The sequence below is a fragment of the Anneissia japonica genome, unplaced genomic scaffold (genome assembly GCF_011630105.1).
Source record: "Anneissia japonica isolate Jap-2015-1 unplaced genomic scaffold, ASM1163010v1 scaffold7766_len575116_cov191, whole genome shotgun sequence".
NCBI classification, from domain to species: Eukaryota; Metazoa; Echinodermata; class Crinoidea; order Comatulida; family Comatulidae; genus Anneissia; species Anneissia japonica.
Genome location: NW_022694700.1, coordinates 97187 through 113318, shown reverse-complemented (window position 1 = coordinate 113318; position 16132 = coordinate 97187). Strand labels below are relative to the sequence as shown.

Here is a 16132-nt window from a genome sequence, read left to right as displayed (position 1 = left end):
GAAATAAACGTCGCATGGAGTTAGTGAAAAATGGAGATCTAAATGAAAAAACGATGTATTTCAGCAAGTATTAAAACCTTTTTGTTTTATTTTAGGCCTTCTTCAAAATACCTATGCCACAGCAGTTGATTTTTTTTTTGCCGTAAAACCAAAATAGTTTCATGCATGCTGACTTGCCGATTGGTTAGCGTGAGCCCTGACTGAACTCTGCAGAAACTTCACATCGAACTTCGCATCGCGATGTAAAACAAAATGTCGGAAAACTTTTCTTTGACGCATGCGCATTTGCATAAATGTCTACACACATACGCACACACATACTACACATAATAAAAAACAAAGAAATGTGACTATAGAGTGATTACAATAGTTCCTATTGCATTACATGCATAGGAACTAATAATAATAATTTAATCACAATTATTATTATTATTATAGGCCCTATATTATTATTATAGATTATTATTATTATTAGTAATTCAATGTTTGTGGGCAGAGATAGAATACCGACTGTACAGCTCATTTCAAAAAATTTCAGGCATCTTCTTGACTTATAAAATTATTTACATTGCGGACAAAAAGTGAGGGGACTAACCCCCACCCTCTTAAATATATTTGGGTACGTATTCCTTGTCCCCCTTGATCATGGGTTTTTGGAAGGGGCGTCCGCTTCCATTTGAGATTTTTTTTGGAATTATTAGACGTCTAGATGCTCTTGGATGACATCTGAAGAGAAGTTAAGGTTAAAATAGAAAGTGTAGGTTTTACGAGAGTATACATGTATACTTGAGAAGCACACACACAAGACGAGTGACCGTTTTTTTACAGTCACCGAAGGGGGGTGGCTAGCCACCCTATTCACCCCCTCTAGATCCGCCACTGCAATATTGTTGGAATATAGGCCTAATAATGTATTGACTATATCTTTGATTTTCTTCTATGGTATAGGCCTAAGAAGTAGATAAAATCACCTGACCTAAGAGGGGTAAAATCTTGAATTTTGAAGAAATTAAAGGTCATTAAAAGACACCTCAGAAGTCCGGAAAGCTCATTTCCGGCCATCTAGTAATCAAAATTTTATTTTTGGGACAAATTTTGGCCCCCTCTTTCAAATCCTGGATCCGCCCCTGATCCTACTGTTCTGTTTTGTTGTGGTTGAATTTCAATTTGATATGTTGTATGTATGTCCTTATATTTGTTCATATAATGTATTTGTTTAAGACTGATTTTGTATAAATTGACTCAGTTTTGTACTGCAATGTCCAATTTTTAATAAAAACTAGAATGAAATGAAATGAAAAAAAAAAGACTGTATCGCTTTACAGAATGGGAATACATAAAAAACAATAACAAATGAGAAAATGATAAATTATAAAGCTGTAACTAAAATTGATGTTACTGTTAAGCTATGTAAGTGTTAAAATGGTTGGCCTCCAATCCCCAAGTTCTGGGTTCAAATCCTACGATATACCATAATTTGTTCTCACAACTACAAACAACTACGTGACTTAGATCATAGACTATCCTGCAATGGTGAAGTATAGTTTCTGTATAGTGCACAAAATAGATACAAATGAATGAAATAAATGACTGACTATTACATTGCCAGATGCCATTCTTTAGAGCAATGTTGCTTGCATGTAATTGTTTAAAGGCAATTTCCCAAGCAGTATGTTGTTTGATAAGCTGTTGAGACTGTCTCAGCTCCATGTTTTCATGGAAAAATCCTGTGGATCCCCATGGCTGACAGCAACAGGAAGGGCAGAAAATCAATTACTTATCCCCCGGGGATACCCACAGATTAGTTCACATAAACACTAGCAGCAGCAAACTTTCAACCATGCTCAAGCAAGTGCCTAGAAAGTACTATTTTTATATACAAGAACACATTTTACAAGAACACTATGGCTGAAATTGTTTAAAAATTAAAGAACAAAATAAGAACAAATTGAGGTTGGGGTAAAATGTCAAAAGAGGTTTTTTATTTTAAGAATAGAAAACCAACAAATGTGTTCTGTACCTTATTTGCCGTAGGTGTGACTATGTAACACACTCTATAATACAGTACAGTAAACTAATATATACTGCTGTGCAATAAAAATGTTGTATCATGTTTGCAGTTTGAAAAGTGTGTAAAAATAAGAATATTTTGAGCTTGAAACTGGCAAAAAATAGGAACAATGAGCCTGGGCAAAAATTTACTGGTTCTTCATATATTTTCAAAAAACTGTTGACACGATAAGGGAGGACAGTATACTTAATACTTACATAAATGCTAAGATATTTTATCGAGCTTTACTTAAACCATAAGAAAATTTGAATTTTTTAAAATTGTGCAAACAAATGAATAACTAAATTGGTTGAAAAAAAATTAATTAAACAAAAAATTATACAAGAGAAATCTAAGACTGGAAAAAAAAATAAAGCTAAATCTGGGACAATTTGCTATGGCTGGATTCAGAAAACAATAATTTTGTGGCAGATTCAAGCCTATTAGGCATATTCTATTTGACCATGATTTGACATTCTGTATCTAGGCGGCCTGCAACAGCCCAAGGCCTTATGTTACTAGGTAGCATTTGGCAGCCATAACGCCTGCACTGTCATGTGGCATAGGGGCCCCTACCCATTAGGGTCCGCTACCCATTAGGGTCCTTGATCTAGCACCCTGACCCAAAAGAGCTTTGCTGATGACAGTACATAACAGCATAATGTGTCTCTGACTGTAATAGGTCTCTGACTGAGGGTATAGGCCTATATCATATTATAATCCAGTCATGGAGAAAGGGTGGGAAAAGCTGGCCCGGGCCCCTAAATCTGCCACAATAATAAAAATGAAGATACTATAGGCCTAAATAGAAAATTGCGTTCAAATTTTAAGTCTGTACGTAGCATTGCCGGCCACCTAGCCATCAGGCGAGACTTTTTTATACTTTGTTTAGTAAACCTGCCGAACGCAAATATTGATAATTTCGAATACACAAATAAAATTTTATTTTTGGCCAATTAGCGCACCCGTCACCACAAAAAAATGGAAATTTCAGAAAAAAATAAAAATCTTTCTTTATTTTTATTACGCCCTCTACTGCCTTGAAATCTCCAAAGGTAAGATATGTATTTCTTATTAATTATATAAATTTGAAGCATTTAAACATCCCATTTTACATTTACCACTAAAATTTTATTTTTATTTTCTCCTCCATCTGGATGTTTTAGGCAAAACTATTTGCTAAATGAGAAAACAAAATTTTATTTTTATTTTCATTCCGCCCTCCTCCGATGACCTTAAAAAAAAGTCTAATCGTAAATTTTCTTATGTCAGCTCCAACCATGGCTTTGGGGCTACATGTAAAGTGATGGACCCACCATTTGTAAAAGTCCCTCTCCAGGCTCCTCTTTTTCACATTCCTTAATCTGCCATTGATCCTCATATCATTGATTTCATCGTTAAAAACATTTAAAATACAATGACAACTTGATTAAAAAAACAAGCATCTGATAACATCCCACAATTGAAATGGTGGCAACTGAACCCAATGAGCCCCCAGTCTCAAAAATTCACAAGGTCTCTAGCCCCAGCATTATGCCACTGTTCCTCTCCATCGCAAATGAACATCATGTATTCTAACTGTAAACAGATAGATTTAAATTCTCCAAAAAAGGGTTACAGCACATACATACCAGATGGTGTAACAATAGATTATATATAGGAATTTGACTATAAGACTAGTGTGAAAATAAACCAACTGTCTTTTCTACATGTTTATTCAGTGAAGCTCTGTCTACATTATTTTACGTAGAAATTCATTTTGGCCATGATGACAGGAGGCCCATTTATTTGTCAAATAAAACATGATATTGTGGACAAAGATTAACAAGCAGAAATTGACTTATTGTCATGCTGTATGTTACTTAAAAGTGCACCATATTGTATGTATTCTGATGAACATACAGTAGCCTGTGAGATCAGATCAGATGTACAGTACAGTGTAGAATACGTTTTACACTCATCTCGGTTCATAACATTCAAATCATGGCAAACTGAGATGTTGATATCAATGACATTTGAAAGATAGATTACTGAGTCATCATGGTCAAAGACTATTCTCCACCCTCCTCAATCGGGAACCTTGGACCCCGTCGGGGAAATCATGGCGCCGCCACTGGTTGCAAAAACCACGCAAGCTACCTCCCTGGTTACACCAACTGTCTTACATTTCATATGAAATATTATTAACGCTAATTTTTGAAACTTTTCATATTGTTCAGTTATATTATCAAAGTGCAAATCAATAGAATACACACTTGACTAAACACACATAATGAGCTTGAATCATACCACCTCTTCCAACAATACATTCCAACAATACTGTACACTGTAAACTATGCTAGATTGTACTACCTCCTACATTATTATTACTATCATCATCACCACCATATTGAATGTGCATAAAATTATTGGGAAAGAAAAAAATACGTCTTTAGCATTTCTTGACAACACTGACACTTGAAGCAGTACATATGTACAGTAAGTAATTTCCCTGTAAAGTTTAGTATCCATCTCCTAATAATAGACCTTACTTGTTGATAACTGAACTAATTTCATTATTATTGTTAAAATAACTAATTATGTACTAAATTCTGTTTTATCAGTTTCATGATGATAAATAAATAACTGATTAATTGATTGACTGATTTTACTTTTCCTGTTTTGAATGGCATGGACCCTTCTATGATGTGTAGGTGGATGAATGTTAACTAAGACAAGACTTTTTTTACAACTTCTTAGACAACATACTTTTAGAGGAGGGTGGAAATGAGGGGGAGGGTCTGTTGGGGGGAGGAGCGACAGGGACCCCAGGCACGAGGGTTCCGACATTGTAGTTTTAAAAATATATAATATAAACTATAATACCATAGTTTCATTCAATGGGGCCCCGAGAGTTTTAAACAATAAAAGTTCTGATGTTTGACATTTTTTTCTGATTTTGTGATCAATCTGATTTGCATTGTATATACGTTATGAAAACATGTTTTGTTTCTTACTAAAACATCATCTTTATTTATTTACACCTACATAGAATACATATGCCTAAGTGGTAGGCCTATACCAGTTTCGAAAGTTTGCCTAGGTATTCAATGCCGGATTTGTCCAAAATATTTCATCAGTCATGGACCATTTTATGTTCTCTGTTAACAGTTTATAAATGACATAAGCTCTGAGCGTGAAGCCCGCTCGGACCCCCAATAGGGGCCTTCACTCCATGGACTTCGTCCGGGGTCCTGTGCGTCCCCTTGCCCCCTGCGTCTGTTTGCTCACTCCGCTTGAAAAAACTTAACGCTCGCTTCGCTCACTTCTTAGGGGCCCCCAAAAAGAGTCGACGCCACTGGTGGAAAACTTAAAATGTTTTATTATAATATATCTACAGTAATCCTTGACAGGGAATTGATTATGTCTAACCCTTCTGGCTGCAGCAGCACAAAGAATTTCTTGAACCATGTGTAAAATTGTTTAAGAATAGATTGCTAGGTACAGTATACTATGCCCCAAAACTTACACAACTAGGACCCTCAAAGACCTTGTTAATAGGGAAAGGAACATCCTTACTACTCCCTATTCAGATCCTAGTGTGCCCTCCCCTTCATCCACCACCCTCTCCCTCCTTACGTTGTAAGCAACAAAATGGAGAATGGGTTTTGCAAAATCAACATTTATTGGTGAATGTAAAACAGGATGGTTAAATGCTTCAAATTTATATCATTAGCAAGAAATATACATATCTTTGAAGACTTCAAGGCAGCAGAGGATGTAATAAAAATAAAAACTTTTATTTTTTTCTGAAATTTCCACTTTTTTATGACGGGTGCATTAATTGGCCAAAAAGAAAATTTTATTTTTATTCGAAATCATCAATATTTGCAGTCAGCGGGTTCGCTAAACAAGGTATAAATAGAGTCTTGTCACACTTGCAAAAATGTTGATATTGTAAATGACCCGTTATGATTATTGAGCAAACAAATATTCCACTATAAAAAAATAAGCCTGACCTTGGCATTTGACATTGTCTGCACAAGATTAGTGGCGTTATCAGCTGGTCTAGCTGTACAGTCTAGTGAGCAGAGACAGGCATGGGGCATTGGATATACTCTAGTATATTAAGTTTACTGTTGATTTAAGAAAACCTTAAGAATCTTGTTTAATTCAGGATAACAAGTCACAAAATTTGAAAAATAAAACTAACAGATTTAAACTATTTACTTCGCAGACATTTTACCACAAAAACTGCTGGCAGATACCGTAATGGTAAATCAATGAAATACAAAAAGAAGGGCATTTCTGTTTATTGGCAAAGAATAAATTTTCAGTGAAAATATAAAAATTACAGTAAAATACTTTTTATTTTCAAGTTTAGAATGCTGTTGCCATTCAATTTTGGCGCCAGTAGTGGCCATAGAGTTTAGAATATTAGCCTAATCTGGCCTTCTTCAGGACTACTGGGATAAACAGTATGGTGTTAACTGCTCAGTGTGAAAGTTAAGAAAACAATGTCAAGACAAGGCAAAGGAAATTATGAGACAAATCAATATTAAAACACTTGAATTACAAAGTGTAAGATATGTCTACAGAGTATCAGTTAAGACATACTTTTATGTGTTTACATTAGAAAAGGACTGTTGATAATTACAAGCTTTTAACAATGCCATTAGGCTATTAATATTATGCATGGAAATTATTGAGTGCTGAATTAATTCAAAGGTCATGGAATAATTGTACGCCTAACACTCATGTAACAAATCATCTCAATAAACAAGGGCTATATTCCAAAGGGAAAAAATGAAAATGGTAAAATTCTTATATTACAGTATGTATTAAATAATAATTAACAATAATAATCTCTGTTGGAAACTGAATATTAAAAACCAACCTTCTATTTTTAGTGCATTCACTATAATTTACTGTAGTTTACTAATTATACAGTAGGTTCCTTTTTATGTTATTTCTATATAATAATAATAATAATAATAATAATAATAATAATAATAATAATAATAATAACAATAATAATAATAATAATAATAATAATGATAATAATAATTAATAATAATAATAATTTTATTTTACAGCATTGCACATTTATTTGGATACAAATACATAACACACCACTGAAAGCAAAAAGCTACATTGTCGCTAAAGTGTGCTCACTGCAATCGTTGTTACACTGTGTAACTGTTCCCAATGCGATTGAAAAAGCTCCCTAATCAGCATTGTCGAAAGGAGACAGCGATAATGTGTAGCTATATTTTATGGAGGTATGTATAGAGTTTGATTTAGTATGCGAGTTTCATTGTCATACGCTAAAATTACAGTACGGAAAAACTTCTTTCATTTTTAAGGGAACTACTAACAATTGAAATTTCAATATGACCTTGGGGTACTATCTAATGGTGTGTTCCTAACTTAAAATCAAGGTAGCGATGGGTTTCTTATCATTAGTTAATAATCGGATTACAAAGATAAAGAGGATTTTCATTGTCACAATGGAGTAATATGGACAGTTACTATATGAGATTCAGTACAGTACAGTTCCTTAAAATACACTCATTAATAGAAAAACATAGAATGTAATTATTTTTAGTGGGTGATACTCTACATACACATTATTACCCACAATGCAATTTGAAATGATGAAAGTTCAAACTCATACACAGTAGCTTTAATACAACAAAAATGTTCATACAACAAACAAGATACAAACAAATAATTTCTTTTATCCGAATTTACAAAGCTAATACAATATTAAAATGTTGTTCCCAACAAAAGAGAACATTTCGTTGTGTTGAGAATAAAAGGTAACCAGATGTTTTTATCATTCCTCCTAATAATATTAGTGGAACGAGTCTTCTGATGTTTCTGGTCAGTTATTGAAGAAAGTTCTTAATTACTGAAGGCAAAATCATGCAAGAGGCCTAAATATTGAGATGAAAAGTATTTTACACAGTCTCATCAAGGATGTATATTAATTCTCAATTCAGTCCTTTTCAATAATTCTATGAGTACTATTACAGTAGCTGGGGCTAGGTTGACCCAGGGAGATACCTCCCCAAGTTGACCTAAAACAGTTTCTTTAAAATAGCTGTTCTTTCTCATCAGTAGAATCAGATCCTTACACTACAATCTTACCAGTTGGTAAGCACACAAAAAACAGATCTTTCAACAGTTTTAAAGATGATTAGAAATTACAATGAACTTGTACTGCAATTAACAAACACAAACAAATTGCTTTATATCAGCATTATTATTATCATTATTAGGTTCATTAAAACAATTATCAGATTATAGCCGTAAATAGAAGAGAGGAGAAGGAAAGTACAATACACTGAAAAATAAAAATAATTCCTGAAAATTTCTGAAATCTCGAAACAAAATTTGTTACTGAAAACAAACTCATATTAATTAACAATCCGTATAGCATAACAATTAAGTCTCCTGAACATTCACAAGCAAGCAAGAATTTCACGGAAAATAACCCATCTTCCACAAAATCGTAATAAATTATGTTTTTATCATCAATTGTCTCACAGATGCCAGTGCCAATTGATATCACTGTGCGCAACAAAATAAAATTAACATCAGATGTGTTAAAAAGCCAATTTAACCAGATCTCCCAGAAGTGACTTCTTCCTACTTTTTTTTCTTTTCTGGCAAGGCCTCATTTATTCACAACAATAGACCAAGTAAAAAAAAACTAGTTTCTCATCTTATTTTTTTGGAAAAGGAAGAATAAGGGCACTTTTTTTTCTTTCCCCACCCCCTCCCCAGCCCCCACCCCGAGGTGGCAAATCCAAGATGAAAGCAAATAAAAGAAGCACTAGACATGATTCATAACATGTATCCCCAACCACAAACGATCGAGAGAGGAATTTGACTGATGTGAATTTTCGTACATTTTGTAAAATAAAGGAAATTTTTAAAAAAATATGGTGTTAGAGTGTTAATGTCTGTTATACCATTTTAAGAATAACAGCACATAACATTTCTTAACTTTACAAGTATAGTTATTTTAGAACTAAACCATTTTAATATTTTATCATTAAAAACTTGAAACATCAAAACGGTTTAAGTCCAAGATTACATGTATACATACACACACACACATACATAGCACACATACATATTTTTGAATTGTTTACTACTGATAAAGTTACAAGAAATTTCAGTCTTTGTAATTCTCTTGCAGATAAATCATTGTTGAAGACATGCAACAGATTGGCATGCATAGTATAGTAGTGTAGACTTACCGGGCTTCGTTTTTTTAAAACAAGATTTTTCCAAAGTAGAAGTCGGAGTTGATGCAAGAACCCCATAGCTCCAGTCTAACCTCAAACAACAACTATCTGAATATAAAACAAATGAAATAAATGAATACATTTTAATTCAAAATTACACAAATTAGTTACAAACTTGTAGTTAATACAAAGAATCAAGCTAGACAAATAACTATGAATGAATTACAGACACACACACATCAGCTTGTAAAAACCAGGGATGGGTGGTAATACTAGGAGTATTTTTGGTGTGAATCCCCCCCCCCCATCCCCATGGTGGCAAATTAGCTAAGTGAGTTGAAATACCAAAAACGCAAGTTTTCACTGGCATGGATTTAGTTGTGCATTCTCAATTTTCACACACCCATCCTCTATCAACGCCAAAACCAGCCTACGCCCCTCAATAATTAATAATACATTTCATAAGGCGCCTTTCCAAAAGATCAAAGCAGCACACCTCAAAAGTTGTAGGTTCAAAGAAAAATATGCACTAAAACTAGGCTTAATGGGTTATTTAATCAACTATGTAACAACATGAATGTATTGTTATTTACCAGGTCAACAAATAGATAAATTTGCAGTGGCATAAACAATTAGGCTGAATACTAAATGAGGCTTGCTATTCCAAAACCAGCGTAATGTTGCTAATTGTTAAACAGAGTATTTAGCGTGTGACAGTATCGCATGATTCTGTATCGTATACAGTACTTTAGTACAGAGAAACCATACTCTAATACTTACTCATAACTTTGGCCATAGTAAAAGACGATTCTGGTATTAATATGACCCATTTTTTTATAATGTGGAGAATATGAATATTTTAAAAAGTCAATTTTCTTGTTTTTTTTTAAAGCTTACTACAATGTAGAAAATAATACGCCAAAAAAAAAAAAAACTTGTTTGTTTGCCCTTCTCCACCCGCCCTTAACTCACTTTTTAAAAAAAGGAGCAGAAAAACCAAAAAGACTTTTTTTTTTTGCTTTTTTCTTTACAAATAAAAAAAAATGTGAGTGAATTTATCTTTATTTTTTGCCAGACGCCCTACAAATTAGTCTAAAGTTGTTGTCTGATGTAAGATATTGCCATTCTAGGCCTCTGTGGGTTATTTTTATTCCATCTGATGAGTATCTTTTAAAAAAAAACTTTTTCCACCCATCCCTTTTTATCATTTAAAAAAAAAGGGCAAACAACAATTTATATTTTTTGGCCTAATTAAAAGGTCAAATTTCATTTTTGGGTTACTGATGCTGCTTTTAGGATGGCAAGCCTAAAAAACGGAGCAAACAGAACAATCAGTGAAAGCAGTTTCATCCCACAAGTTTTAAAAGCCAAGCTCCAGAGGAAAAAATAGTTCAATATTTAAAAAAAGCATTGGAAAGGATATTAAAGGACAAGACACAGATTTGTTTATACATCTGGATGTATAAAAATAGAGAGCAATCAGCTAAACTGGTGATAGCTTCTAAGTGTGCGCTGAACCATGGAGATGTTTTGATCCCCGAATTGCTACTCTCCTTGTATTTCCGCTAAAGGGCTGAAAGTTTTACGATAGCGCAGGATCAGATGTTTAAGTTGCTGGTCTCGTGTGCTGCATGCATTATGGCCCATGTGCATGTTAAAGAATGCAGTACACCCTTCGGAAAAGAGTAGGAGATCGTCTCCCGTTGTACTGCCCAATCACCACCAGAAGTACCCCACTGGAAATAAGTTATCTTCAGACTTTCATGGGTTATCCTCAGTGAAAAAATCCATCTTATGAGCCATTCCAACACGACTTCATTGTCTTACACCCAAATTTTTTAAAACGAACTATAGTCAAACTTTAAACTTCAAAATCAAAAAATTTGCTTTCTTTGGAGAAATATTAGTTGAGCCCGCACGAGGGCAACACCATCTTTGTTGTTACGATAAAGCTTTGTGACCACAAAGCGAGGAGATTACGAGCAAATCAGGAACTATCAAATATCTGGCAAAAAATGTTAATTTTGCATTTTGGAAGCTGAAGTTGATGTCTTTATCTTTTAACCATTACGCTGCCAGCTCTTTTCCTAATCAGTCAAACAGAGCGCCAGCTGATAATGTTACCTCTAATCCCCTGTGCCTGCTAATTATTTTCACTGTAATGCTTATTTTTGATAGTGTATTATTTACCGGTACTCAATAATTCATACACTATTGAAATTATGAAAATATAAATCTAAAAACAATTGCTCAGCATTGTTTGTTTTATACATTACATATATGCTTTTATTTCTGCATTTTATCATTTAGTGAATAAATGATAGAAATATTTTGGTAGTAATCACATAAAGTATATTAGGCCTAGGCCTATTAGCACAGTATGTGTTTTCACAGTCACAGTAAATTGCTTGCTGATAAAAATCAAAATAACGAAACTTAGGCCAAATCCCTAGGCCTACGTACATTTACTAATTCATTACCACCACAGCACAGGCCTAGCTAGGTTAGGTCTGCCTACCTAGGCGTAGAACATCATTTTCTGTGTCAGTTTCAAAGTCTCCCTATTATCCAGCACAGCTGTAACAACTACAGAAGAATACATTTCTTAGCATTTCAAAACATCATATTTTCAACTTGCCAAAACTCAAACTTCTAACAAAACAACCCCCGGCAAGTTTCACATCAAAATGTGCAGAAATTTGTTGGCTTTCCTATCCAGTAAACATTATTTGGGTTAGTGTTAAAACATCCGCTTTAAATGGTCGTATTTGGACAACCTTCACCAATTCGCATTTATGCGAAGGTGGCATTGGCTGTACAGTGAGTCTATTCGCATTTATGCGAAACTGGCATGCACACCAACTGTGCAGTGTTCACATTTATGCGAAATCGGCAGCGTAAGGGTTAACACACCAAAGATGCATTAGGCCTACTTATACGACCATTTTTATTCCTTTCACTCAATCGTGAGTTACGTTTTTAGTGGGGTAAATATTTCAAGTAAGCGATTTAAGATGACGCCATGCCTACTTAAAAAATCGGCTTGTGGAGGTATCATTTTAGTTGAGGTGCGTTTTATTCACTCGTAGTTTTAGTCGATGTTTTAGAAAATACGAAATGACGTAAATTTGAAGTTTTAGTTCCAATTTCGACTTTGTTTTAAGAATACCGAGGTTAGAATTCAATTGTACAGTATTCTTTCCTCTGAACCCTGGCTTTAAATACCACACTGTATACCCATTTAATAATAATAATAATAATACAGTAATAGTAGTAGATTTGTATAGTGCCGGCATCCATCAAACAAATGGATCAGGATTGGTGACACCAAAAGGGATCAGTGGATTTGCTCTCCCATCAGACAAGCATTGTCTTCATGCCAATCAAGCATTGATCACCCTCCCCTGGCCACCTACCATCTGACACAGAATATAATATCTTGTTGATTCAAGCTAAAGTATTGACTATAAATGCATCTGTGTTACTGACTAGGCCTCATCTGTGTTATTGACTAGGCCTCATCTGTGTTATTGACTAGGCCTATACCGTACAGTATGAATAAACTTGCTTTTACCTTTAATGCACATTGTCAATTGTAGTCCAGGCAGCTACGACCCAGGCCATAGCGGAGCACTGGCCGTGACTAAGCCGAGGACGTACACATAATTTTGTCCCAGTAGTGCCGGGACGTACCTAAAATTCACCCGTAGATGTAACCGGCATTGAAAGGGCTGGGAATTTTACACATTAGAGTAGCTGCGGTTTCGGATGTAGTGCTGTCAAATGGTCTGGTCCTACCTAGTAATTCTCCTACACTAGCCCTAGGCATTTAGCAATTGCTGCGTGCTTTGGTAATTAAAACATAATAAAATTTGAACCTCCACAACACAACGATGGGGACCGAGTTGACATGCGTGAGTGTATGAAAAATTTGTGAACCGTGTATTTGACCTAGTTTGCATCAAAAAATACACCAGTCAGTAGTGAGCCAAGGCAAGGAAGTCTGTTTCTACTACTGTATTAATTTTCTTATTTAATTTCTGTTTTGATACTGAATAAATTCTATCAATCAGTTAAATCAATCAAATTTTCTTTTTCTATGATCAATCAATATGCACTTCTCCAAACTTCCATAGAAATCTGCCTAGTGATACGCATTAGTAGTGCTTCCATCAAGCAAGCTCATCTCCTTGGCCTAGTTCTCACATGCTTCTCCAATTCAGACATAGGCTAGACTGATGTGCTAGACCTTCAAATTCTTTTGTCCTGCTCTGCAGTAGGCCTCATCATCCAATAATTTATTAGCGGGGCATTTCACGTTAAAATGATACCCCACATTGAAATGAGGAGGCCACGACTTTCACATGCACGTAACAGTTTCGTAAATTACATTCCTGTCTAAGTCCCTGTTAGGCCCGGGTCTGTGGGTGCCCGGGACTACAATTGACAAGTGCATTATCAAAAGACCTTATTTGATTGATCTTTAAAGAATTGTGATGAACAGTCAAATAGATTATTGAAAAAACGTTATGGTTAGATAAAGTAAAAAGAACGCAATTTTGTAAATAATCTAGCTAGCTTGACCTAATGGGACTATGCCTAGGCTAGGGCCTAGGCAGTGCAACTGGTGCAGTGCCAAGCACGTATGAATTGACAACAACCGACTGATTTGGTTCACGACACCGATGTTCACACTCACTCAGTCAATTTCACCTGATTTAGCCCTATGTCAAGACTCAGGAATCATGTCAAGAATCAACGTATAAGTAGATTACCCAAGGTATACCTGCCTAGGGCCTAGGACTAGCTTATTTCAATTAGCCCTTGGCCTAGGCCTAACTATTGTTTCACACGTTGCTTTGTTTTGATAGCACCGCACTCTGCTCTCATCTGCGCTGAGCAATTTAATCTGCTCTAGCTAGCTTACAGTCTAGACTAGAACTGATGATACTAAGTATGGTAGGCCTAAATTATTACAAAAAAATATAGAGCATGCTGTCACACTCACCTCTAATTAATTTATTCGCCACATTGATACACCTACAATTACAACGTTAAATGCATTTCACTACATCACTTGTACTGTTTTGTTGACAGTATGTGCATTCTTGTCTCTGTGTCGTGGAAGAGTCAGAAGTTATGAGGAATATAGGGGGCGGCATCTTGCCTTTTGTTCCCCTTTTTACACAGTTGTTAAAATTTTAGAACTTGTTCTTGCTAGCCAATACAAATTCTTTCCTGGGATCACTCAAAATGAATAACTTTAATTCTAAGATATGTAAATATGCATCCGGCACAGGCCTATACAGGCGCAAATTACAAATTGAACATCATGGTATTATATGTTTAGATCATTTTGCTGTCCTACGCTGTGTGATAGTTATAATCAACTCCGACTTTATGCAATAAAAAGATGAATTTTACTAAAATTGATGGCGAATTTTACTAAACTTGTCATTTCTGGTCATCTACATGCAATTGTGCCGTAGCCAGCTATTCTTGGGACAGTCCCACACAATTTTTCTAATTGGTCTACTTAAAAATTGGTCCAAATTATGCAATTTTATGCAAAATGAGTCCAGATTTCTCATATTTAGCCTAAAATATGGGTAAAGTTTTTAGAAAATGGGTCCAGATTTTTCAATTTTTTTATTAAAATGGGTCAACTTTTAAAAAAATGGGTCCACATTATTAATTTACGCGTAAAAGTGGGTCCACCCTAATATTGTCCCGCACTGTTTAAATAGAGTACTATTTCCTGAAAATTTCGCACCGTCAGCTCCAACTATGGTGGGTCTGTGGTGCTGGACTCTCGTAATTCCCCCCACACTTCACCTTTCCAAACAGATCTGCGCCCTTTCCTGGGTATGACATTAAAATCTATCGAGTCGGCACTTAAAAACTCAGAGTCTATGTAGGCTTATTGACTGCTGAGGCGAGGGTGCATTTGTTTTTAGGATTATCTGGCTTTTCATGCCAATATTTCGTGATTATGACTTTTTTGGAAAAAGAGTGTTTTGAGCAGTGGCGGATTCAAGCCCACGCCTAATTTTTTTTATTCAATGGAATAAAAAAAAATATATATATATATTTAAATCTAAGTCCGACAGTGTAATTTCCGGCCATATAGAGAGATGCCCTAATCATAAATGTTTTTACCTCAGCCCCAGGACTAGCTTATTTCAATTAGCCCTTGGCCTAGGCCTATCTATTGTTTCACACGTTGCTTTGTTTTGATAGCACCGCACTCTGCTCTCATCTGCGCTGAGCAATTTAATCTGCTCTAGCTAGCTTACAGCCTAGCCTAGACTAGAACTGATGATACTAAGTATGGTAGGCCTAAATTATTACAAAAAAATATAGAGCATGCTGTCACACTCACCTCTAATTAATTTATTCGCCACATTGATACACCTACAATTACAACGTTAAATGCATTTCACTACATCACTTGTACTGTTTTGTTGACAGTATGTGCATTCTTGTCTCTGTGTCGTGGAAGAGTCAGAAGTTATGAGGAATATAGGGGGCGGCATCTTGCCTTTTGTTCCCCTTTTTACACAGTTGTTAAAATTTTAGAACTTGTTCTTGCTAGCCAATACAAATTCTTTCCTGGGATCACTCAAAATGAATAACTTTAATTCTAAGATATGTAAATATGCATCCGGCACAGGCCTATACAGGCGCAAATTACAAATACAAATTGAACATCATGGTATTATATGTTTAGATCATTTTGCTGTCCTACGCTGTGTGATAGTTATAATCAACTCTGACTTTATGCAATAAAAAGATGAATCTTACTAAAATTGATGGCGAATTTTACTGAAATTGTCATTTCTGG

The 16132-nt window shown here is 35.0% G+C and overlaps 1 protein-coding gene across 4 annotated transcripts in view; it reads right to left on the bottom strand.

The window, feature by feature from the left end:
* The window catches only part of LOC117101163 (ATP-binding cassette sub-family A member 2-like), an 86967-nt gene extending 71264 nt beyond the window's left edge, over positions 1–15703 (bottom strand). For 3 of the 4 annotated variants that reach the window (XM_033241045.1, XM_033241048.1, XM_033241047.1), the window contains exons 1-2: positions 14297–14413; positions 9301–9396 (exon numbers count right to left, since the gene is read on the bottom strand). In XM_033241045.1, the coding sequence (XP_033096936.1) occupies positions 9301–9366 (66 nt within the window). In that variant the 5' untranslated portion in view covers positions 9367–9396; positions 14297–14413. Of the gene's footprint in view, positions 1–9300; positions 9397–14296; positions 14414–15670 lie in introns of those variants that run through there. The other variant, XM_033241046.1, reaches the window with a different exon arrangement.
* Positions 15704–16132: the final 429 nt, after the last annotated feature.